The sequence below is a fragment of the Ahaetulla prasina genome, chromosome 3 (genome assembly GCF_028640845.1).
Source record: "Ahaetulla prasina isolate Xishuangbanna chromosome 3, ASM2864084v1, whole genome shotgun sequence".
In the NCBI taxonomy this organism is placed as follows: domain Eukaryota; kingdom Metazoa; phylum Chordata; class Lepidosauria; order Squamata; family Colubridae; genus Ahaetulla; species Ahaetulla prasina.
In genome coordinates this window covers 50,998,050-51,022,934 of record NC_080541.1, presented here as the reverse complement: position 1 = coordinate 51,022,934, position 24,885 = coordinate 50,998,050, and the positions used below count along the sequence as shown (strand labels likewise).

The 24,885-nt window shown below is 40.6% G+C and overlaps 1 protein-coding gene and 1 long non-coding RNA gene across 2 annotated transcripts; both read right to left on the bottom strand.

Moving 5' to 3' along the window:
- Positions 1-1,131: 1,131 nt before the first annotated feature.
- Positions 1,132-9,471, bottom strand: LOC131195917 (uncharacterized). The gene is made up of 3 exons (XR_009154578.1): positions 9,448-9,471; positions 6,467-6,560; positions 1,132-1,543 (listed from the first exon to the last, which is right to left on the bottom strand). It is a non-coding gene; the product is annotated as an uncharacterized LOC131195917 (long non-coding RNA).
- A 10,535-nt stretch (positions 9,472-20,006) lies between these two features.
- On the bottom strand, positions 20,007-24,465 carry SNAI2 (snail family transcriptional repressor 2). Its single transcript, XM_058177410.1, has 3 exons — positions 23,489-24,465; positions 22,404-22,949; positions 20,007-21,033 (listed from the first exon to the last, which is right to left on the bottom strand). Exons 1-3 carry the CDS (start codon positions 23,565-23,567, stop codon positions 20,852-20,854), a joined length of 807 nt encoding a protein of 268 aa, XP_058033393.1. The 5' UTR covers positions 23,568-24,465; the 3' UTR covers positions 20,007-20,851.
- Positions 24,466-24,885: the final 420 nt, after the last annotated feature.

Sequence of the window (24,885 nt, the reverse complement as noted above, 5' to 3'; positions counted from 1 at the left end):
ATGATCAAACCATGTAGTTTTCTTGGCAAAATATTTCCATGCTTCCCCTATGTGGTATAAGCTGATGCCTTTGTCATTGTTATTAAAGCAATCACTCATCTGTAGTATTTTCTGATAGGCCCCTGCTTACTTTTCTGGCTATCTAGCATTACTTGTGTGCCTTCAGTACACCTGCTAGAAATATAAATACTCCTGGTGTTCTTTGATCATCCCTCTTCTATTAATAGTCCTAACACAATGAGACAGTTAGTAGGACTGATGAAGGAAAATAGACACTACAGTATAATTAATGGTGTCTACCGCACATTAGCTGTATAGATTTTTGTCAAGAATATGTAATTTCTGTTGCATGAACATCATGTTCCACTTTTTAAAATATTACAGATCAGGAAATAAGAAAGTTTTATGAGAGTCATATAGTTGTGCATTAAGTAAAATAATTACTGAAAATAATGTGGCTATTTCTTTGCCACACACAAATACAGGATGCTATATTAAAACCAAGAATTTGACTATTAGGATAATTCTATTATCCTATTTCTGACATTTAGGCAATCAGTGTGATTCTCTTGTTTGAGTTGAGCAGGCACCAACAAAACCAGAAAAAGATTAATCTGTATGTATATTTATAACTATATCTATAAGTACAGTATATGTATGTAAATGTTATGCACTGTACCTTCATTAATACTTTCACTTACTAAATGATTTCTTGAGCTTCTAATAGATATTTGAGAGTTGCAAAATGTTATCATATTGCAGTGCTTTTCCTTTTAAAGACTTCAGTTTGTAACAAGGTTATAATTACAAATAGTATTCAGATATGCCATCCAATACCTCACTAATATAGGATTCTATAGAAGTACTACATAATTATCAACAGAATTATAGGTTCATTTGGTTAATTATATGGTGTGTCAACAAATTGTGTAAAACATGGACACGCGTATCTTTTCCCTCTCAACAACTGAAGTCTTGGATGCTGCACTTTATTTATTGCTAAGATTTCTATCCCACTACATTCCAAGCTGACTCTGAATGGTACTGTTGGAAGAAATATCCATCTGGGTTCAGTTCCAAGTGGGGACAAAGACACTGGAAACATGGAGACTGCTTGGAAAGATGGTTTAATGGTGGTCCTTACATGAGTACTTTAGACTGATTACAATGTAAATGAGACAAGAAAGAAAACCTTACAATGAATTTTCCACCTCCCCCATAGTCTTTCCAGCTGTCTTCTGGGAATTGAAAAGAGTCTTTTAGTCTTTACTTGTACATCTCAGGGTCCTTTCTTTCATGTCTGCTGGGTAGCATGCTTGGTAAAAGGCTGGTTAGTCAGGCTTGGAAGGTCTGCTCCAATCTGGTTGCTGTGATGACTTTCAGTGGGGGCTGGATTCAAACTCAATTCCTGGCTCCAACAAATGGAAGGTCTCCTCTGGGTGCAGCATCTGGAACCATGTGCTCTGCTTCCACAGTTGCAGAGTCATCTTTTCAGGGCTGAAAGACATTAGAACAGGATCTCCTCCCCACTTTTGTGGGTAATCTTCTCAGGAAAGGTATTGTAACAAGATTAAAAAGGGGGGGGGGTAGATATCTTGCAGGCAGAGTTTGAAAAGAAACAACACATCAATATTGCAGTTACTAAAAGATAATGCAGTTTCAACAAAATGCAGTTTCAACAACTGATGAGAAAGAAAAAACTGGATTCCCATGCTTCAGGAAGAGGTACAGGTAAAATCATTTAAATACACAGTAAATGCAAGACTGATTTTTTTTTTCTTGTAAGTGAACTTAAAACGTTTCCTCATAAACTTGAGTTGTTACTTTAAGATAAAGAGAGGGAAGGATGAAAAAAAAAACCAGAAATAGGATGAAAAGTCCTTTTTACTGTTTTGTTGGCCGGACAAAGACAGGAAAAAGGCTTTCTTTTTTCTCTCTCTCTTCCCCATTTTCATTGCTTCAACCTTTTCTTTTTCTCTAACAATTTAAAATTCTTGTCTCTAGAGATCAGATACATTTTACAGTTACAATTACCTCAAGGGCCCACAAAGACAGACATACACACATAAAAAACAAGGAGGACAAACTCTGAGATTTACACATACACTGATCATTCCCGCCATAAATCTCAGTTAAATTAGGGAAGGCACAAATCTTAACAGACAGACCACGTGGTTCAATAGAAGACAGAGAGAGAGACAGACAGACAAACAAAACAAACAAAAACCCAAACATTCTTATTTATATATTTCCCTTTTCTTTTAAGTACCTTTATTTAGCCAAATTTGTTTCCTATTCTCATCTCTTAGCAAAGCCCATTTTTCACATAGTTTCCTCAACTACTTTTTTCGCATACCAGGCAAAACTGGCAGCCTGTGGGCATCCAGGGCCCCAAGCAGGTCTCCTAGGGGATTTCCCACCACCCTCGAGCTACTGCTTCCCATGTTTCCCTCTCCGATATGAGGTTTTATTTTTCACTTTGGCTTAGCCGGGTGGACCCTCCTACAGTTTTCAGAAAAAAACGTTCTGGGAAGGACTTCGACTCCCTTCTGTCAAAGTATGGGCCCCTTCCTGTTAAGGGAGCTTTGTTTTGGATCAAAAAGGTGATCCCAGAGGACCTACTGCCCCTCCAGCAGGTATGAGCACCTCCTCAACACTGCTTCCTGCTTTGCTTTCTCTAAAATACACTAGTAAACTCTACTCTTTTTAATTGTCCCCTTCACACTCACTTTCCTTTTACTCGGCTCCCGTTCCTGATAAACACAAAGTTCCACGTTTGGCTTCCCCCCCTTGCTTTCTCTAGCCTACCGGTCATGGCTCGGTGGAGCTAGCAGTAGGCAGAGGTGCGGCTAGAGGTTGCTCAAAGAGGTGGAATCAGACTGTTTCCTTAGGTGGAATCCCACACACACACTTCTTCCTTCCCTACAGAAGGTCCTGTGTTCTGGCAAAACCCCCATGCTCTCCAGACTTTTGGTCTTTCTGCGGTTAGGAAATGCACAGAGGAAGCAAGATCCAGCTGTGATTGGGAGAAGGGTTCTCTTATTCACACACATGCAGGCATACACATATTTCCCATGCTTTTCCATGCTTTAAAATTAAAATTTAGAGGTACTCACCTTCTTTCCAAGCAGCCTTTGAGCTCAACACTCAAAACCCCCTTAAAACCTAGTTCCAAATGGCCAAGGTCCAGGAAAACTTACCCACAGACTCAATGGGTCTGCTGCTAGCAAGGGAGGCTTACCTGGGCCAGGTCCATTGGTTAGGTTAGCTTGGAGTCCCATCTGGGTCGCCAATTGTTGGAAGAAATATCCATCTGGGTTCAGTTCCAAGTGGGGACAAAGACACTGGAAACATGGAGACTGCTTGGAAAGATGGTTTAATGGTGGTCAGGATCACATGGCTTGAGTTCCTGAACAGAAAAAGGGCTGAGATCCTGTGTGCTTCCTGGTTTTATGCTTTTTCTGAGCTTTGAACTTTCTGGGGCACAGGAAGAGTACCCTGATTGGCTGTCAGACTCCCAGGGGGTGGGGGTCTTAGCTAGCCTTGCTGGCTGATGTAATCTTCCCAGGTGCCATGTGGTGAGTTTCAGTTGCTAGATGGGTTCTATTATGATGCAGATGATAGCCCATTAGCAAAGGTGGGGGGTGGCAGGAAGTTGCAGGGAGCTGCTTTGTCTTTAAAACATGTTTCTCCATTTCTCATCCAGGGAAATATATTCTGCCTTTTAAATATTTTCTAAAATATTTCATTCTTCTAGGAGGGGGGTGGGTGTTAAATTCCTACAGTACACAATTAAGAAAACCATGGAGACTGCAGAGCATAAGACTCCCCCCCCCAAAGGTAGTATATATATACTACCCCCACAAAGGTAGTAACCCCATCTCCTCGTTGCAGGAACTGGGTATGTCTAGTTTAATGAAAATAAGGTCTAGGGGAGACATGATGGCAGTGTTCCAATATCTCAGGGGCTGCCACAAAGAAGAGATAGTTAAGCTATTCTCCAAAGCACCTGAGGGCAGGACAAGAAACAATGGGTGGAAACTAATCAAGGAGAGAAGCAACTTAGAACTAAGGAGAAATTTCCTGACAGTTAGAAACAATTAATCAGTGGAACAACTTTCCTCCAGAAATTCTGAATGCTCCAACACTGGAAGTTTTTAAGAAGATATTGGATAACCATTTGTCTGAAGTGATGGGGATGGGGAGAAACAGGCTCAAGCTTAATCCCTCCAAGACGGAGTGGCTGTGGATGCCGGCACCCCGATTCAGTCAGCTGCAGCCGCAGCTGGCTGTTGGTGGCGAGTTACTGGCCCCAAAGGATAGGGTGCGCAACTTGGGTGTCCTTCTGGATGATCGGCTGTCGTTTGACGACCATTTGACGGCCGTCTCCAGGAGGGCCTTCCACCAGGTTCGCCTGGTCCGGCAGTTGCGCCCCTTCCTTGATCGGGATGCCTTATGCACGGTCACTCATGCGCTCGTTACCTCTCGCTTGGATTACTGTAATGCTCTCACATGGGCTCCCCTGAAGTGCGCCGGAGGCTTCAGTTAGTCCAGAATGCAGCTGCGCTGGTGATAGAGGAGCTACACGTAGCTCCCATGTAACACCGCCTCCTGCGCAGACTGCACTGGCTGCCTGTGGCCTCCCGGTGCACTTTAAGGTGTTGGTTATGACCTTTAAAGCGCTCCATGGCTTAGGACCTGGGTACTTACGGGACCGCCTGCTGTTACCATACGCCTCCCACCGACCAGACGCCCCACAGAGAGGGACTTCTCAGGGTGCCGCCCGCCAAACAATGTCGGCTGGCGGCCCCAGGAAGGGCCTTCTGTGGGGCTCCACACTCTGGAACGAGCTTCCCCGGCTTACGCCAAATTCCTGACCTTCGGACATTTCGTCGCGAACTCAAGACTCACCTTTTTATCCGCGCGGGGCTGGCTTAAATTGGGATTTTAAATCTTAAATTTATTAATTTTAAATGGGGTTTTAGTAGAGTAAATTTTAATCATTGGGCTAATTTAAATAAGTTTTTTAAATTGGATTTTAAATTTGTATATTGTATTGCTGGTTTTTATTATGCCTGTACACCGCCCTGAGTCCTTCGGGAGAAGGGCGGTATAAAAATTAAATAAAATAAATAAAAATAAATAAAATAAATAAATGTAGGGTTTCCTGCCTAAGCAGAGGGTGGGACTAAAAGACCTCCAAGGTCCCTTCCAACTCTGCTATTCTATTCTATTCTATTCTATTCTATTCTATTCTATTCTATTCTATTCTATTCTATTCTATTCTATTCTACCAGGAGCAAGCTTAGTCTAATATTTTCTTTAAACATTATCAAATGACCAGGTTTTTAATGGTCTTGTGAGAGCCAGTGGGGAGGCAGCAGTGTAAAGCCATGACAGAAGTAGTGGCATTCCTGAAAAAGGTGGTTATAGAGTCACTGTAGATGAAATTCCCTGGTGGGAGGGACTCTCCACAAACACTTCCTCCCTGATCTCTTTGGATAGGCAGATTCCTTTCTGAGGAAGTGGTACTAAAGAAATTGTGATCCTGGGTCGCAGGCTGCTTAGAGTCATCCTAGTATGCATTTCAGTTCTCTCTCTGCAATTGAAATTACTTTGAGTTGTACTTTTCAAGGCTGGACCAAGATAAACCAGTACAATATATTTATGTTAAGTGGACACAGAAGTTCCTATTTTGACTGACAAAGTTCTGTTTAAAAAAAGACAATGCATTGGCATATTCTTATATATAGATTCTAACAAGGCTCAGCTTTGGTATGGATGCAGTTACAATTTTGATTCAGTTTACACTAATACTGTTTATTTCAAAATGTAGTTTATAATTAGGACTGATAACAGACAAATCAGTGCAGATGGCATGGATGCTGCAGTATTAGACCGAAGCTTGATATTTGCCAAACTTTTGTAAAAGTGAGAATTTTTTTTAGCATATATTAATAAAGTATAATTTGAAGGTAGTAAATAAGTAAATCACTGTAACCAGCAAAACTTCTGTGCAAACATCCAGAGCTGTTCACAGCTTGGGTAGATCCTTGCACATTATCAGGTTAAAAAGGGCCGGTTTAGCTCTGCTGGTAAGGCCTGTTATTAAGAACACAAAGCCTGCAATTACTGCAGGTTCAAGCCCGGCCCAAGGTTGACTCAGCCTTCCATCCTTTATAAGGTAGGTAAAATGAGGACCCAGATTGTTGGGGGGGCAATAAGTTGACTTTGTAAATATATACAAATAGAATGAGACTATTGCCCTATACATTGTAAGCCGCCCTGAGTCTTCGGAGAAAGGCGGGGTATAAATGTAAACAAAAAAAAAAAAAACATTTGCTCTCTTTCTTTTTTTCTGTAAGTGAACCTTGATTATGCCAATGTATTATCACTTTTGTAACATACTGAATGTTTGGATCCTGAAAAAGGCATAACCTGATTTTCATAGCAAAACTTTACTCACCACTGGAATCGACCAATAAAAAGAGGCATAAACATAGTCAACAGAGGCTGGCACTGTCTTCTGCTTACTACCCTGCAGCTACTGGAAAAGGAACCTAGGAAACAAATTGTTTATTATAAGCCAGTCCATTCCTCTAGGGGATTCATGGAGTCATGCAGTGGGACAGAACAATCACTGTACTGAAATGGTGGATAATTTTATTTGTTCCATTTGTTGGTCACAGCAGCATCACGCTGACCAATTATTCTTAAATCAGCAGGTTTTAGAGGTTGTGGCCTCCTCATAGATTGCAACACCGCAGGCAAAGTAGCCAGATCAGATTGAAATGCTTTTCAGCCTGGCAACATCAGCTGTCTTTCTCCTTGGAGACCTCCTTTTATCTGGAAATAAGAACTATATGTGATACAATAGCATGAGTGTTGCATGTTGCAAAAATTAAAAAAGGCAATCGGATCACCAAAAATGATCTGATTTTGGTATAAAGTCTTGCAAATCTTCTGTTTTCTGTAATTGAAATAGCAACTTTTCCTTCATGTATTAAAGCCTAGAAATAAATGGACTTTCTGATATCTTTACTAAAGGCAAAAACATTCTGTAACTATTACATTAATCTTGGGCTTTTGGATGGCAAATAAATTATATACTATATTCAGAATAATGTTCTCTGCGATGCAGTTGATAAAAAGGGATGTTATAAAGCCTGGAAGAAAGACTGGGGAGGGGTAGAGATAGTTAAAATTATTAAATTATCCTGCCCCTTTCCACCATTTGTGGGATTTGAATGTAGAACTTAAATTTTGCCAGGAAATTGTGCTGGCAGGAAAAACAAGGGAGATGTTTTCATTATTTGCTGCTAGAATTTTGGGAACACAGGAAGTTGTTCTCATCCTATCTTGAAATTTATTAAGCTTGTGACATTCCATCCCTAATACATGTCTAACATATACTTCCTCTCAAAAGCTACAATAAGAGAGTTTTTCATTAACTGTAAATATGCAAAGGAGAGGAAAGATCTGGCTTATAACATTTCTAACCATTGTTATGTCTCTTTGTGGTTCCTGGATGATGTTCACAGAGTTTTAAGCAAAGGATACACATAGATTATAGAGATGAATAGCTCTGCCTTTAAAACCAGACCAAATATTGGGAACACAGAACTGATAAGTTTCGTTCTGTGATCTTAAAAGGTGGAACTATTTCAAATGCAGGTCAAATTTGACTCTAGTAGAGGTGCTTACATCAGGATTAATTTTAGAATAGCAGTTGTATCAGTCTGTTGCAAGATCATCTGAGATAAAGAATATGAGCATGTTGCAAAGAGAAGGGATGTGGGGGAAATCCCAGTGATAAATCCGATGGGACTTACAAAAATAGCCAAATAATTTTTCTGGCCTTCAGAGACTTGAATTCCATTCAACACATTTTAGAGAGGAGATCTTGGGCTACTATGTGCGAAGGGAGAATTTGATGGCCCTTCAAACACAGATATCAAAATTACCAGTCAGCCTTAAATTAATCTTTTAAAAAGTGCAGGTAGCTTCGATTGCAGAAGCAGAATTGGCCAGCATCACAGCAATAACTCTTGTCTTCTTTCCTCTGCAAATTCAGTTCTCTCTTTAAGGTGCTTTTGTATTGAAAAGAAATCATGAGTTCTAGCCTGAGTATTGTTTGAAAGTGCAGAATACTGAAAATTTCAGTGAACTGAGCTTAATGGTATCTCTAAAGAAATAGTTAAAACAACCTGTGCTTCATGAAAAAGTTCTTCCATTATATTCCTCTGGTAAATATATTCCTGGAGACTGAACATATTCTGAGAGCTTCCAGAGCCATTAAAAATTAGCGGGCAATTTTATAGAGGACGAGAATCAGATTGGAAAGAGATATTCTAAAATATTACCTTTTAATAACTAAGGAGAATACTATTCATCTGATAATATCCAAATTTCACTTGCAATAGTCTAATGATTACAGACTACATTTGGTTAGCAGCATCAAGAATCTTGATTAAATCATACAGCTAATAGTTTAATTCAATGCATTGAAAACTATTTCCTTTTAGCAGTCCTAAATCTCATTAAATTTAATTTCAGATGACAACTTTGAGTGGCAATATTTGAGAGAAGGGGAAAAAAACCTGTTTTTGATTCTTGTTTTTGACACTATGTATGTTACCCATTCTCTGCTTTGATGCTGTTGACACTTTATATTAAGACTATTAGGTTATACTACAGACCCAGTTTGATGGTAGTGGTTAAAGGCACCATTGATAGATACCAGGTTATAATAAATTCTAATTGCACTTTAGGCATGAAATCAGCTGGGTGATGTTGGGCCAGTCAATTTCAGCCCTAGGAAGAAGGCAATAGCAAAGTACTTCAGAAAATATTGCTGAGAAAACTGCATGGACTTGACTATTGTCAAAACTGACTCAAAGGCACAAAACTAACTAACTAACTAACTAACTAATTAACTAGTACTTCCTTAGGACTATGTACAGTTCAGTGGGTTAGATCCCGAGAAACAAGTTATATTTCTGCTGCTAATAGTAGGAAAAAAGATTCACACAGAAAGTACTGTATTTTCAATTCCTCATTCTTCCTATAACTTCTATCCCTTGGAAAACTAATTTGGAGTACAGTATGGAGAACTAGCATAACATTATAATTAATTGGATAAGATCCCTTATTTCCTAGTTCCCCTATCCCAGAGGAAATACCCTTTAATGGACTTTTTCACTGAATGAAAATATCTCTTCCATTCACAAAAGAGTTAATCCGGACCCAATTGTGTGAAACGTCACTGGAATAAATCTATACTAAGTAGATGAGCACAGGGTTGAGTGTTATGAATGTACTAAATAGGTACAATATTTATAAGATTTTAGAATTATAAATGTACTGAAAATTCACTATTATGGCTCCTGTTACTGACTTTTATCCTTTTTTTAAAAAAGGAAAAGTTGATTTTAAAATATTCTTTACCATTTTTTTTGTCCTATGAAAAGAAAACATCAACAGTCCTTGTGCAATTTTTGGTCTGAAAGAAATAACAAAGCAGAATCAATTGAGCTGGCCTGTCAGCTGAGATTAGAACTAAGAAATCTGCAATTAATCAGCCCAACTAAGCAGCAAAGGTCACAGCAGTCAGTAAGAGTTATTGTAAAGGTGTTACAACATATGGCTGATCTCCTCAGTCATGAGGAAAATAAAGTAGCGGACAGATAAATTTCATCTTTTTCTGCTTTCGTCATCTCATGAATTAGTCTTCAACCACAAAGCCTTATTTCTGTGCTCTCCTACGTCATTTCAGATTCCTATTTATTAGTTCTTGGTACAGTGTTAAACGTGAAAATAAATAAGGATCTGATTTGTACTTTAAAGTGTCGCTTTGCCAATGGTAAGTGCTTCACTCCGTGCCTGGAGTAAAATGAGTGCATCATTTTGAATATTTCCCAGATTTTGCATGAGGATAAGATGGAAAAAGAAATTTACTGCCGTGTAATGTTTCCCAATCTTCAGTTTCTCTTATATGGTTGGGAAAAAAGATGTACTGGAAATTATTCTAATGTTTGTGTACTGCCATGCATGTGCTATGTTGAGAGAGGGATAATTCACTAGATGGGGTGTATTTGGCCAAAATAGTTTTAATAATAATAATAATAATAATAATAATAATAATAATAATAATAATAATAATAATAATAATAATAATAATAATATTTTAATTTTTATACCGACCTTCTCCCGAAGGACTCAGGGCGGTGAACAGCCAAATAAAACAATACAATATATTACAATAAAAACTATTTAAAAAACTTATTCCATATGGCCTAAATTTAAATATAAAATACATAATATAAAAATAAACCCCATTTAAAACGAATTAAAAACCCCTATTAAGCCAGTCCTGCTCGGAAGAATAGGTATGTTTTCAGCTTGCGGCGAAAAGTCCAGAGGTCAGGAAGTTGTCGAAGTCCTGGGGGAAGCTCGTTCCAGAGGAGAGGTGCCCCCACTGAGAAGGCTCTCCCCCTGGGGGTCGCCAGCCGACACTGTTTGGCTGACAGCACCCTGAGGAGACCCTCTCTATGGGAGCGTCGGTGGGAGGCATGTGGTAGCAGAAGGCGGTCCCGAAGATATCCCGGTCCTATGCCATGGAGGTGATTACCAGCACCTTGAAGTGCACCCGGAAGACCACAGGTAGCCAGTGCAGCCTGCGCAGGATTGGTGTTATATGGGAGCCACGAGTGGCTCCCTCTATCACCCGCGCAGCTGCATTTTGGACCAACTGAAGCCTCCGGGTGGTCCCCAAGGGGAGCCCCATGTAGAGAGCATTGCAGTAGTCCAGGCGAGAAGTGTCGAGGGCGTGAGTGACCGTGCATAAGGCATCCCGGTCTAGAAAGGGGTGCAACTGGCGGACCAGGCGAACCTGGTAAAAAGCTCTCCTGGAGACGGTTGCCAAATGATCTTCAAAAGACAACCGTCCATCCAGGAGAACACCCAGATTGCGCACTCTCTCCATTAGGGCCAATGATTCGCCCCCAACAGTCAGCCGCGGTTGCAGCTGGCTGTACCGGGATGCCGGCACCCACAGCCACTCAGTCTTGGAGGGGTTGAGCCTGAGCCTGTTTCTCCCCATCCAGACCCGCACGGCCTCCAAACACCGAGACAACACTTCGACAGCTTCATTGGGGTGGTCAGGGGTGGAAATGTACAGCTGGGTGTCATCCGCGTACAGTTGATAACTCACCCCAAAACCACTGATGACCTCACCCAGCGGCTTCATATAGATGTTGGACAGGAGAGGCGAGAGAACCGACCCCTGTGGCACCCCACAAAGGAGGCGCCTCGAGGTCGATCTCTGCCCCCCTGCCAACACCATCTGCGATCGGTTGGAGAGATAGGATGAGAACCACCGAAACACGGTGCCTCCCACACCCAATCCCTCCAACTGTCGCAGCAGGATACCGTGGTTGATGGTATCAAAAGCTGCTGAGAGATCTAGGAGAACCAGGGCAGAGGAATAACCAAAATAAAAATCAAATAAATAAATAAATATCCCGGGCCCTCCAGAGGTCATCCACCAATGCGACCAAAGCTGTCTCTGTGCTGTACCCGGGTCGGAAACCGGACTGGAACGGGTCTAGATAGACAGATTCATCCAGGTACTGGGGTAACTGATGTGCCACCACACTCTCAACAACCTTCACCACAAAGCGAAGGTTGGAGACTGGACGATAGTTACCCAAAACAGCTGGGTCCAGGGAGGGCTTCTTGAGGAGGGGCCTCACCACCGCCTCTTTCAAGGCGGTGGGAACAACACCCTCCCACAAGGAAGCGTTGACAATTCCCTGGAGCCAGCCTCGTGTAACCTCCCGGGTGGCCAGCACCAACCAGGAGGGACACGGGTCCAATAAACATGTGGTGGCATTCAGCCGTCCCAGCAACCTGTCCATGTCCTCGGGAGCCACAGAATCAAACTCCTCCCAGATGGTCTCAACAAGACTAGCCTCCGTCACCTCGCCCAAAACTACCCAATTTTAGTCCAGACCATCCCGAAGCTGAGCGATTTTGTCAAACAGATACCTGCTGAAATCCTCAGCACAACCCTGTAAGGGATCATCACACACACCCCTGGTGAAGGAGGGAGCGAGTCACCCTAAACAGGGAGGCTGGGCGGTTCTCTGCTGACACAATGAGGGTAGAAACATAGGCCCGCTTGGCCTCCCTCAATGCCACTAGATAGGCTGGGTGAAAGACCTAACTAGTGTACGGTCAGCTTCGGAACGGCTGGACCTCTAAGCGCTCTCTAGGCGTCTTCTCCGGCGCTTCAGCTCCCTCAGCTCCCTCAGCACATTTTGGATAGATGTGCGCATTGGTTTTGAATAGTGGTAGCCCTAAAGTTTGAATCTCTGGCATCCTTTGACATTTTCTTCTGGGCTGCAACACAATTCATTTATTTAAATCACTGGTTCTTATTGATTTAATCTGTCCTGTTATTGATAACTTAACTATGGTGGGGAAGGAGAGGTGCTACCTTGACAGATGTTCTATTCAGCCAGCAATATGCCCCAAACTCCTCTGTTGCTTCTTTTGTTTTAAAAAGCAGTCCAGAGTTGTCCTAATAATAATTTACAGGATTGTCTTTGAGCTGCTTCAGTGAGCTAACAGGGAGATAGAAACTCTAGTTATCCTTCTAATAAATGGATGCTCTGTGATTTATCATTCTTGTGATAACCATTTCATGGATGCACTCATGTTCTGCACTCATAATTCTAAATTCCCACTGGTCCCAATGTTTTTCAATCTTGGCAACTTGATGTGTGGACTTCAACTCCCAGCATTCCCCAGCATATTTTAGCCAGCATGCTTCTAGGAACTGAAGTACATATATCTTCAAGTTGCCAACATTACCTTAGTCTATGATAAGATACATGGGCTCATAAAATGATTGACAAAATCTCAGTACTATACCCTTTCTATTGGGAAACAGCATGATCTTCTGCTGTCTCTTCTACTCACGACCTTTCTCTTTTACCTACATCCAGACTTTCAGCTGCTTCTGTGATATGTTTGCCTGAATGACTCACCCAAATCTTACTTTCAACGTGTCCAAACAAGATCTCCATTGAGCTGTGACCTTGCCTTGGATGTTGATGTCTCCAGCATAATCTGATAGGAATTTACTAAAGCTGCCCCAGCTAGCCTACAGATAGAAAATGTTGAGCTTTAAAGATTGTGGAGAAGCTGGTAACCTGGAAGCATTTCCCTCCTGCAGGATCTATCTTGTGTGCTTTGTTTTTCTCTCTCTTCGGGGAAGCATCCTAATTGTTGGCAGGGCTGGCCCAAGATTTTTTTTTTCCTGCATGAGCTAGATCAATGAATAGCATTGCACGAAGAATTAAAGGACATTTTTTTGTCATATGAGGCAGCTCCCCCAAACATCATTTTTCATCCCTAGCAATAGTAATAGAGTAAGAAAAATAATAATTAACAATTACTATCCTTATATGTTTCTCTAAATTTGTGTCCTTGGAGAATTGCCTCAGTCTACTTAACAGGAACTGGTTCTTTAGCTGTATCAGGTTTTTCTCCATGATGAAGCGTCTAAGACTTAAGGCAGTTTCATGCTTCAGGAAGAAACCATTTTGTCCAGTTGCTGAAACACTCCTAGAAAGTGAGCTGTCTGAACTGGAGAACATCTGGGTCACAGACTAGACTACTCATGACAAATGAAGGCAAATATATGTGTCCCAGGGTAAGGTTGAGGAATCCAATCTGAGTCAGTCACCGCGACCAGAGGTTTACTCTTCCACTAATCTGAAAAGTTTATTGGAAAAATAAACCTCTAGTCCCGGTGACCAACTCAGATTGATCCTGCAAGACCACTTATTTACATAAGGGAAAATTGTTATTTATGGACTAAGGAAATTCTTGCTTCCCTACTTCACTTCTGAGCTTATACTGCTTTCTGTATATATTTAATGACAATTATTCACAATGTTATTTGACCCTTCTTAGGATCACAATGTTCTTAGGATTCACAATGTTACTTGACCCTTCTTAGGATTAGGAGAAGGTGTATTACTTGTCATGGTCTGCTGACCATTTCTAAATGAATGTAGTATTTGAAGAGCTTGTCCATAAAATGCCCTCTAACTGTATCCTTTAAATCCAGTAGGACTCCCACCAGGAGTTATTTTTTATTTCTTATATTGTGCTTAAGACTCACTCTGCTCTCTGTTACTGTGGGATATTCATATGGCAGTTGAGGCACAGAACAGCATGGAATAAACCTCTTTGGTCTGTGTAAGGAAAAAAAGTTGCCGCTTAACTTCAACTCCAACTCCAAACTCCAAATTTGTATTTATTTATTTATTTGTCATAACAGCATACATAAGCATAATCATGAAGCAACAGTAGGACAGGAACGGTAGGCACATTTGTGCTCTTATGCACACCCCTTATAGACCTCTTAGGAAAGGGGTGAGGTCAGTGATGGGATTCAGCCAGTTCGCACCACTTTGGGAGAACCGGTTGTTAACTTTCTGAGCAGTTTGGTGAACTGGTGGTTGGAAGAAATCATTAGGGCAGAAAACCAGTTGTTGAATTATTTGAATCCCACCACTGGGTGAGGTCAATAGTAGACAGTTTTTGGTTAAAGCTTTGGGGATTTTGAGAAGAGACCACAGAGTCAGGTAGTATATTCCAAGCATTAACAACTCTGTTACAGAAGTCATATTTTCTGCAATCAAGATTGGAGCGGTTAACATTAAGTTTAAATCTATTGTTTGCTCTTGTATTCTTGTGATTGAAGCTGAAGTAGTCTTCAACAGGAAGGACATTGCAATAGATGATTCTATGAGTTAAACACAGGTCCTGTCGGAGGCGGCGGAGTTCTAAGTTTTCTAAACCCAGGATTTCAAGTCTGGTGGTATAAGGTATTTTGTTGTATTCAGAGGAGTGGAGAACTCTTCTTGTAAAATATTTCTGGACACGTTTAATTGTGCTGATGTCTGAAATGTGGTATGGGTTCCAGACAGGCGAGCTGTATTCAAGAATTGGTCTAGCAAATGTTTTGTAAGCTCTGCTTAGTAGTATAGTGTTTCTGGAGAAGAAGCTACGTAAGATTAGGTTTCCAACTCTTAATGCCTTTTTTGCGATGTAGTTGCAGTGGGCTTTGGCACTTAGGTCATTGGATATGAAGACTTCAAGGTCTTTGATAGGGTGGGGGGTCATCTGTAAGATAATGTCCATCGAGTTTGTATTTAGTGTTTAGATTCTTTTTTCCAATGTGTAAGACAGAGCATTTGCTGGTTGAGATTTGGAGTTGCCAGGTTTTAGACCATTCTGACACAAAGTCAAGGTCTTTTTGAAGGGTAGCTGTATTGTTGGTAGTGCTAAATAGTTTGACATCATCAGCAAACACAATTACTTTTAATATGGTCGCAGAGATTATTAATGTATAATATGAAGAGTGTTGGTCCAAGAACACTGCCTTGGGGAACGCCACTTTTGACAGGAACAGGATTTGATAGGGCACTGCCTATTTTGACCACTTGTTGTCTGTTTGACAGAAACGCTGTTATCCAATTGTGGAGGAGTCCGAAGATGCCGTAGGATTTTATTTTGAGGAGAAGTTTATCGTGTACCACTGAGTCAAAAGCTTTACAGAAGTCTATGTAAATTGCATCTATTGTTTTGCCTTGATCAAGATTAGTAGTCCATATATTTTTGCAGTGAAGAAGTTGTAAATTACAGGATAATTTTTTTCTGAAACCAAATTGTTTGTTAGAGAGTAGGTTGTTTGTTTCTAGGTGGAGGGTAATGTATTGGTTGATGATGGATTCCATAACTTTACAGGTAACGCAGCATAGAGAGATTGGTCTGTAATTTTCAACTAAGCTGGGGTCTCCTTTTTTGAAGACAGAGATGACCGTGGCTAGTGACCAAAGTTTGGGAAGGGAACCAGTCATGAAGGCTTTTTCAAAGATTATGCTTAGGGGTTCTGCTATATAAGTGGAAAGCTTTTTTAAGAAGTATGCACATAGTCCATCAGGTCCTATAGATAGGGATGGTTTTAAATTCTGGGAGACGAAGTGCACACATTTTAAATTTGCTGAAGTTGAGAAATGCAGATTTAGACAACTTTAGTTGCCTGTCAACTATATTGGTATTTGAAAACTGAGCTTTTTCAATAAAAACATCCCAATTGTGGATTTTGTTTCCAAGAGGTGTTTTTTTTTCCTTGCACTCCAGGAAATACAGATCACAAGCATCAAACATTAGAAAGCAAAGCAAACCAAACCCTTCAATGCTGGCATTAAATGTTATTGCATTGTCATTTCTTCATTCATGGTATGTTTTAATTGATATCATCTCAGTACCTACAGTGATTAGGGCATTACACACCCACCAGTGAGACCAGTTTCAAGTTCTCACTTGGCGATGGAGGGCACTGGGGATATTTTGAGCCACACACTTCATGGGGTTGTTGCTTCAACGTTAAGAGTCCCAAGGAAGCTATCTCGAGCTCTCTGAAAAAAGCAGGATATTTAGTGGCAAAGGTTTATGATTTCATACAGCAAACATTGGTTTAATGCCAGAGACTTGTGATCTGATATTCCAAAGACTGGTTCAGCTCACAGAGACCTGGGATTTGGTAGAACAAACAGAGGCTTCGTTTGTAGGCATTTGTGATTTTACACTCAAGAACTGGTTTAACTCACCAAAAGTTGCATTTTCATTCAACTAAAACCCATTTAACAGGGACAAGCTTTTGATATCATAGGAAACAGCAGGTTATTCTTTTCATTTTGAAGGGCCGTTTCAGGCTCAGTTAGCTTTGGTGGGAGAGACCAGAAGACCAACAACTGGTTTAATGAGTTGATTGCAGACTGATTGTGGTAGAGGAGCAAAAATAAATTTTGCACACTGTGCTATGTGTGCATGTCACAAAAACAGCCACCTTGCAATAACATCCTTAAAAAAAAAAAGTTGAAACGCATTAATGCTTTCTCACACTAAAATAAATGAAAATGATTGGTGGATACCAGAATCCTTCCTGCTTTGACAAATACAGTTTGGAATAAAAAGTAAGCAGTTAAAATATACTGATATATTTGTTGAGGGAATAAAAATAATATTTTTCATTTGCCGGTACAATATTCTAATATATGGAGGTGGTATAATTAATTATCTGTTGAAGGGCTCAGACACTTAGAACACCCCCACCCACCTTAAGATCAGAAAAGTGATTGTAATGAAATGCTATCCTATTAAACCAGATGCTTGCTTTCAGTCTCATCAGCTTTACTTACTGACCTACTTTTTCCCCTCTCATTTTAAGCCTGCAGAGCAGATGCCATGGCCCTGACTCATTCATGCTGTGTAATTTGATCGAGGGTATGTCAAAATGTGATTTTGCACTTCCGATACAGGATTTGCTAATGGCATTTGTTGTATCACAGTGACAACATCAGATCCTGGAAATCCCAGTCATATAATTGGTATATTTGGGGGGGGGGGTTTCATTTATTTGTAACTGCTTATGATATATCCAGTGGTGGGATTCAGCCAGTTTGCACCACTTCAGGAGAACCAGTTGTTAACTTTCTGAGCAGTTTGGCAAACTGGTTGTTGGAATAAATCATTAGGGCAGAGAACCGGTTGTTAAATTACTTGAATCCCACCACTGGATATATCCAACTCATTGAGGTTTTGCTGGGGGTTTTGCTGGGGGTTCCCAGAGCCTGGTAATTTCTTGGTCCTCTACTTCCACTGGCAGTTGATGTCTCCTGTGATTAGCCCGACTTTCCCTCTCTCTCTCTTTCTCTCTCTCCTTCTCTCTCCCTCCCTCCCTCCCTCTCCCCTTCTCCCCCTCTCCCTCTCTTAGTTTCACTGATTTTTCCAGTTGTGCATCCATTACTATAATGTTCAGTTTCAACACTATTATATTTCGTCTTAAACCCCACAATAATGGTCTACATCTAAGATTTTTGTAAAAAATCACCTTAATCAAAGGTACAGCCTGTGGCCCAGAGGAAGACAATGTGATATCTTCCAAAAAAATTATATTACAATTCATGTAATCCATTGCCACCGGCTCTGCTGGTTGGTGGGTCTGCTTGGGATTGAAATCTGAACTTTTTGGAATACAGCAATTTGTGTTCTCCTTCAGAGTCTGCCCTATTTTTTTGCTGTGCCTTGTGTGTCCAAAATGCTTAAATGAACTGTAAGTTTTAATGGGTCCGAAGATACAGAAGATACTTAAAATACTGGAGTAATTATATAACCAGTATTTCACCAACCTAATGTAATTAACATCAAATTTGTTTTTTCTCCTGGGCATATTGCTTTATTCTAGCCCTGCCAATAATTTCAAATGCAATTTCTGACATGCTGCTTTAGGACTAAGTTCATTCCTACCCTGATTTAACAATATATGCAAAAAACAAAAAAAACAAAAACCTTTATGTACTAAAGAAATGTGCACAAAAGACACAACTAAACAAGAAGTAAAAAAAAAATGGCTCCTGCTTATGCTCACTGCTTTAAAGAGGAAAGTTAGGCTTAAATCATTTACTCTGAAATCAGGTAATTAAAAATAACTTAGTGTTGGTTACATCATACAGCAGAGATCATTCCAGTGATTTAATCAGGAATACCACTATAGTGATTTATAGAGTGCTTGTCCATGTGATTTCACATAGCAGGCACAAAAAGTACAAATCGTATCAGCTTTTCCCAATCTGGTATTGGATGCTGGTTCCCATAATTCTACTTAGCAGATGGCTGGACATTGAAACCCAACACATCTGGAAGATACCTAATTGGGAAAGGCTGATGTTACAGTACAGTAATGCTTCATCCTCTGTCCTAAAAATATGTATACCATAGATAAGAGACAACTCAGTCTCATTTCCTGGTCAGATCACAGCACTGTTACCGTTTCATTCACTTTGAAAGATCACAACGTATTTCTAACCATCTATTGCATCCTAGCTGGATAGTTCTGGGAGTTGGTATCCATCCATCTTAAAGTGGTCAAGGTTAAAAAAACATTCTTCTACTGCAAGACCATTGAAATCCCTTTTATTATTTGTCTAGTATCCTGGATTGCACAAATATTGCCCTTTAAATAACAGTTCACTAATCAGAGTTGCTAAAAAATAAATTTCCTCAACTAGAAAGAAACAGACATTTTAATGTGGTATGTAAAAACTATGCTTTAAAAAAAAAAGAAGACTACAGAATTTCAAAATAGGGAATCGAATGGTTAGCCTTTTCCATATCAAATAGTCAGTGCTTCAGTCTACTGACAGAGCCCACAGTTACATGTCATGTAAATTGTATGTACATTTATATTGGAATCTCATTGGTTCCATTAAGGTGGTTTGGTAAACCATCTTGCTGTAGGTTTGGTAAACCATCTGATGGTACCACTTGCTGTGGAGTTCAGTTAACATACACACAAACACACATGGATCTTCCACCTGTATGCAAACAATGCTTAAAGATCCTCCTTTTTCTCTGCAACCTCCTGTTTTTCAGAGAACACCTGTTTGGATGGAATGGCACTTTTGTTGAACTGTATAATTTGGGAGGCGGCTGCTGAAATAATTGAAGATTATTGGCTCCTTGTGGTAAGGAGATACCAATACTTTCCATGGTTGGAAGGAAGCCAAGCTTTCTCTTCATTGATTGACCAATGTAGAGCTAGGCCTATACTTTTTCTTGAGGACCAGAGATGTACATTGCCTTCTATACTTTATTTCTGATTAATTCACAGTGATTTTGAGGAAGAGATGTAAGATTTGGTGATCATTCTACTTATATTCTACCATCTTTCCTCCAAAGAACAGAGAAAAATCAAAGCTTACTATTCAAAGCAGTTTTCTAAGCAATGAGTAAATTAGCCAGATTTCTTTAACTTCAGCCCTTTACTGATTATTTTTTGGCCCCCACAGACTAAATCTATATTCTCGGCAGTCCTCCAATAAGCCACTTAAGATTTCTTATTCACCGTGACAAACTACATAAAATATTACTCCAAAAAGTTTATTGTACAAAATTAATTCTAGAAAACAATATAAGACAATTAGCTTCACCTTTTCAAGATTCCTATAGACACTGCAATAGATAACATTTCATTTTGTTTCAGAACATTCAGTCATATAAAAATATAATTATTTACATTACGTCTACATCCTTAAACAAAGCTATTTGTTTCTTTTTTATATAAAAAGGCACTTGAATGGTATTGCTCATTTGAGGATAGTTGCTCATGGTATTGCATTTCCTTTGTGCAATTAGGAAAATAAAGCTTTAAAGTTATCCATTGTTATCCCCCCCATCCCTCACTCTTGCACTTATTCCCATTTTAACAATAAGTTCACAAGCCCAACGTTTTGTTACAAATAAAGGAAGCATCATCAAAAGTGTTTGTCATGGCAGTTTTACAAAGGCACATTCTGTTAAAACATGGCAAACAACTGGACATACATTCTTCTGTTCCTTTGAAATGATGCAATTTTCAGACATTTCAGATCACTCATCAAGAAGCACGCTATGCTAAAAAAAAATTTGACATTTACTGACTTCATGTAGAATATGCCAACAAGCACTTGTGATACTTGGTATGTAGCAAAATTTTGGTTCTTTGGGAGACTTTGGCTGGAATGGTCATTTTAACTGTGATACATTCTTATAAAAAATCAATTTGGCATGTGCATCTTCTTCTATATGTCGTTACTTTTGTGTTACAGAAAAGTCATGCTTAAACAACTGAAATAAATTTTTTTTTTTGCACCTCTTGGGAAACAGATGAATACATGGAAAGGAGTGGATGTCTCTTTAGTTTGTGGCAAAGTCATGAAAACAGGTAAACTCAGTGAGCTATACAGCAGCCAGATTCCTCATGTTTGTGCAGAAGAGACATTCGAGAGAAAGTTTTGGAACAATTTTTGCACTGGTATTTCTTCACATCCGAATGAGTCTGCAGATGGGCCCTCAAATTTGACCTGTCTGCAAATGCTCTGTTGCAATGAGGGCATGAAAAAGGCTTCTCTCCTGAAAAGAAGGGAAGAAGGAATTTAGTCACTTGAACGCTATAATAATGAAATGTGTATATTAAGTGGGCAAACTATTCACATAGCACGAGGAGGAGATGGGTGGATTCTAAATGCCATCAGAGGTTCTCTTTACATTGTGGGCAACTCAGAGCTTGCAGAAAATCATGATGCATTGAATGACAAGTCACTAACCTATTCTACTTCAGCAGGTGCAGCCAGCACCCTGAAGGTTGGGCTCCACCCAACATTTCCATATGTTTCCTCCATTCATTTACTGTATCCTGTGCAACGCCTTTTGCTGCCCAAGGCTGTGATTTGTATGCTGTTGATGTGGATGGCAGAGGTCCCATCAGATTTATTGCTTTAGTATTCTGCTTTTGTGAAACCAATATATAGATTCACATATGATGTGACTTGCAGAGTCGCATGAAAAAAACATGACAAATAAAAGTTTGCACCTAATTGAACAATTCACTTCTGTCCCATAGCTTGAATTTATGTAATTTAATGCAGAATTCAGTTGGGTTGGATAGCTACACAGCCAATCCCCTTTGGAAATTCCCTTAGAATGTGTTCAATGGGGTTTGCTGCCATATGATTATGCATTGCATTATAACTTTGGGGAGTTTAGTTAGAATTGTTAAAGACAATCTTAGATAAACAAGAGTTATTTCTACATAAACCAGGATCAAAGAGTATTCTGTTTTAGGATTAGTTGTGCTGATCGTATATCCGGAGTTGTATAAAACTTAAAAGTCAGAGACTTAATCCCAGCTAACTACACTTAAGATCCCCTTTTAGGCTGCAATCCTAAATCAGAAACAACTGCAGTCTTCATCTCGTTTATCTGACCAAATAATTGATTTCAAGCAAAAACTCATTTCTAAACAATGAGGGGGGAAAAAAACTACCTTCTATGTCCATATGCTGACTAATGGGCTTTGCTATATGCACTGCCTGGGCACAACTCTTGACTGTGCAGATTCTTGTTGGAAACTTGATCTGTTTGCCTCCTATTCCCTCTGTGTCTGCTTCTTTTCTCTTATTCCTGCATGGATCATGTTCCAAGGCATTTTTATGGCCAGCTGGATTCCTGCCTTTTGACACCTTGATGAAAATTTGCAGAGAAGCTAGAAGTTGTTATGGCAGGACAAAATTTGGCCCACTCACATAAGAAAGTTTTTTTTTAAGGGTGGGGGAGTAGAAAATGCCTACTGAACATCTAAAAGACCAAAATGGAATCAATATCTATATAATTGCAATAACTGAAGAAGATAAAAAGAACCATCAGTGAGTCAGTATGGTCAACACAGAGAACGGTTAGATAGCTCTATACCATGTATGTGTAAAATCGTATTTCCCTCTTACCAGTATGAGTCCGGATATGTCCTTGGAGTAGCCAGGGGCGAGAGAAAGCCTTGCCACAAATCTTGCAAACACAAGGTAGTGTGTGGGTCCTGATGTGCATCTTTAGAGCCCCCAGGCTCACGTATTCCTTATCACAGTATTTACAACTGAAGGATTTCCTAGCCTGGGCATCACAGTGCAACTGCTTATGTTTGGCAAGTCCCGAGAAAGTTGAATAGGTTTTGTTGCATAAACTACACTGAAATTTTTCAGCTTCAATTGCATGGGGGTGGGACAACTTGGACTGGATTCTCTCCTCTTCATCACTAATAGGGCTTTCTGAGCCACTGTGATCTTTGGACGAAGTGTCAGAATGGGGGGGTGGGCTGACACTTCCCAAACATGAAGGATATCCAGAAAGAGGAGAAAGATCACTTGGTAAGGGGGAAGGCAACAGCCCAGTTGTAGTCCAGACTGTGATTGGATTGTATGCCACCGAACTCAGGATTTCTGGTTGTGGAATTATCGGCATCGGGTAGCTCTCATAAAGGTATGGAGAAATTATCACTAGAAAGAAGACAAACAGAGGAAAACCATTAGAAAATACCCAGAATTACCCAGATGGGAAATGATGAAATTGCCATGACATTGACAAACATATGTTTTTAAAATGTAGAGAGTTCAAGGAATGCAGTCCTTCATATATGCAAGTTAACACGGTGCACCATAAACTGGGGGAGGTCCGATTTGGTCCAAGCATAGTTCTCTCCCAGTTTGGTCAAGAAACCTAGCAGTTTGGTCAAGAAACCTAGCAGTAAAATCCGAGCTTATCCCCCTAAGTTTCCAAACTTCTCTTGTGCAGCAAAGATCAAATGCAATTTTAGCAGTTAAGCAAAAAAAAAAAAAGGTAGACTTTTCAAAAGATTGGTGCTGACACGTTTGTAAATAGGACGAAAAGAAAGCACTGCCCAGGGGGACGAAAAAGTATGCTAAAGTGCACACGGGTAGTTTGGTGCAAACAGGCTGGGAGGTTTAACTCAAGAACGACCGTTACCCCAAATGGAGCCCGACTTCCAGCTTCCATGCAGATTTCCCTCCGGCATTACCTGTATGTGTATCCAGTTCACTATAGTTGGGCTTTTTGGACGCGTTGAAATGTTTCTTCACCAAGAAGGACCGTGGCATTTTGAAACACAAGGACTGCTTCCCCCTTCCCGGATTTCCTCTCGCTGCGGAATAACGGTTCCCAGCTTTTGAGCAGCAGAAGAGAGAAGAATCACTGCACGGACATTGGTCCTCTAGAACATCTCCTCCTCTGCTTGCCCCATGCAGCAAAATTATGTAGTGCAAAGAAATCCTTGAAAAGTGCAGTAAATACCCCACTCATCAGGTGCAGGAGGGGAGGGGTCCGGGGACGCCGTTTCAGCCAATCCGGAATTCGCTCATGTTCTTTTGACAAACTCAAGCTTCTTCGGGCTGGGGACTTCTCCCGGCTCTTAGGAGGGAAGATCCAATCCCTTGGAGTTGCTCAGGACTTGGATCAAGTTTCAACTCCTCCCTTCGCGATGGCTGCAAAGGAGAGAGGAAGACGCTCCTCTCCAGCGGCAAGGCAAGGAAGGCGCTGGAGTCTCTTTGCCCTGCTCCTCCCGGGCGAATTCTGCTTGAGGAGATGTTGTGTGTGTGGCGGCGCCGAGGGAAAGGGCCTTTTTGTCCGCATTCCCGGAGCTGCGGAGTTCTGCGAAGCTTCTTCCAACGGCGCGCCTGCCTCCCAGATGTGCGCGGGCCAAGGCGGAGGAGAAACGCTTCCCTCGGCTTAGCAAAGAGCGGAGGGTAGAGATGAAACCTCTAGTAGTAATCCAGCAGAAGACGTTAATGAGCGAGGCTTTGCTTTGTCAAGGGCGGTGCAACCTATTTTTGGGAATCGCTGTAAAATGTTGCATAGCTTAAGGGAATACCCCACACTTGTCTTTTGAATCACAGAATAGCCCTGTTGTAACCCTAAAGGTAGCCAGGCATATGAAACTGAAAATAAAGAATGCTTAAACAGAATCAGTGTTGTTTTGGATGTCCTTGGGTTAAGATAAAACCCACAAGACTTGGTGCTTCTGCTCTGCATAAGCCTTGTGCTTCGAACAAAACACTCCCAATGTCAGGCATTGATTACTTGAGAGAAAATCTCATCGAACAGAGTTGGATTTTGATTCTAAGCAAAAGTTCTATGGAGGGCACAGAAGCCCTTTCTTAATTTAGAATTTTCTTGCTGCAAGGAATTCTGCATTTCCTTCCTGGAGGAAATTGAGTCATTCCTGTAAATACCCTCGCACAGAATTAAATATGTGCAGCCAAATGCTCCAGTTAGCCCAGAGAGCCTGTGTGGAATAGAGGAAAGCTAGCCAACTCCCTCTAATACCATTTTTTTTCTGGCTCAGCTTTTTCTAAATTTGTGCCCTCCAGATGTGTTGGAAGTAGGTTTTGGATATCTGGAAGGCAACAGATTAGAGAA

Coding starts and splice junctions, on each gene's coding strand:
- SNAI2 (XM_058177410.1), bottom strand. CDS start 23,567: ATGCCACGGTCCTTCTTGGTGAAGAAACATTTCAACGCGTCCAAAAAG. Junction 22,950..23,488: donor TGAACTGGATACACATACAG/GTAATGCCGGAG, acceptor TCTTCTTTCTAG/TGATAATTTCTCCATACCTT. Junction 21,034..22,403: donor ACATATCCGGACTCATACTG/GTAAGAGGGAAA, acceptor CCTTCTTTTCAG/GAGAGAAGCCTTTTTCATGC.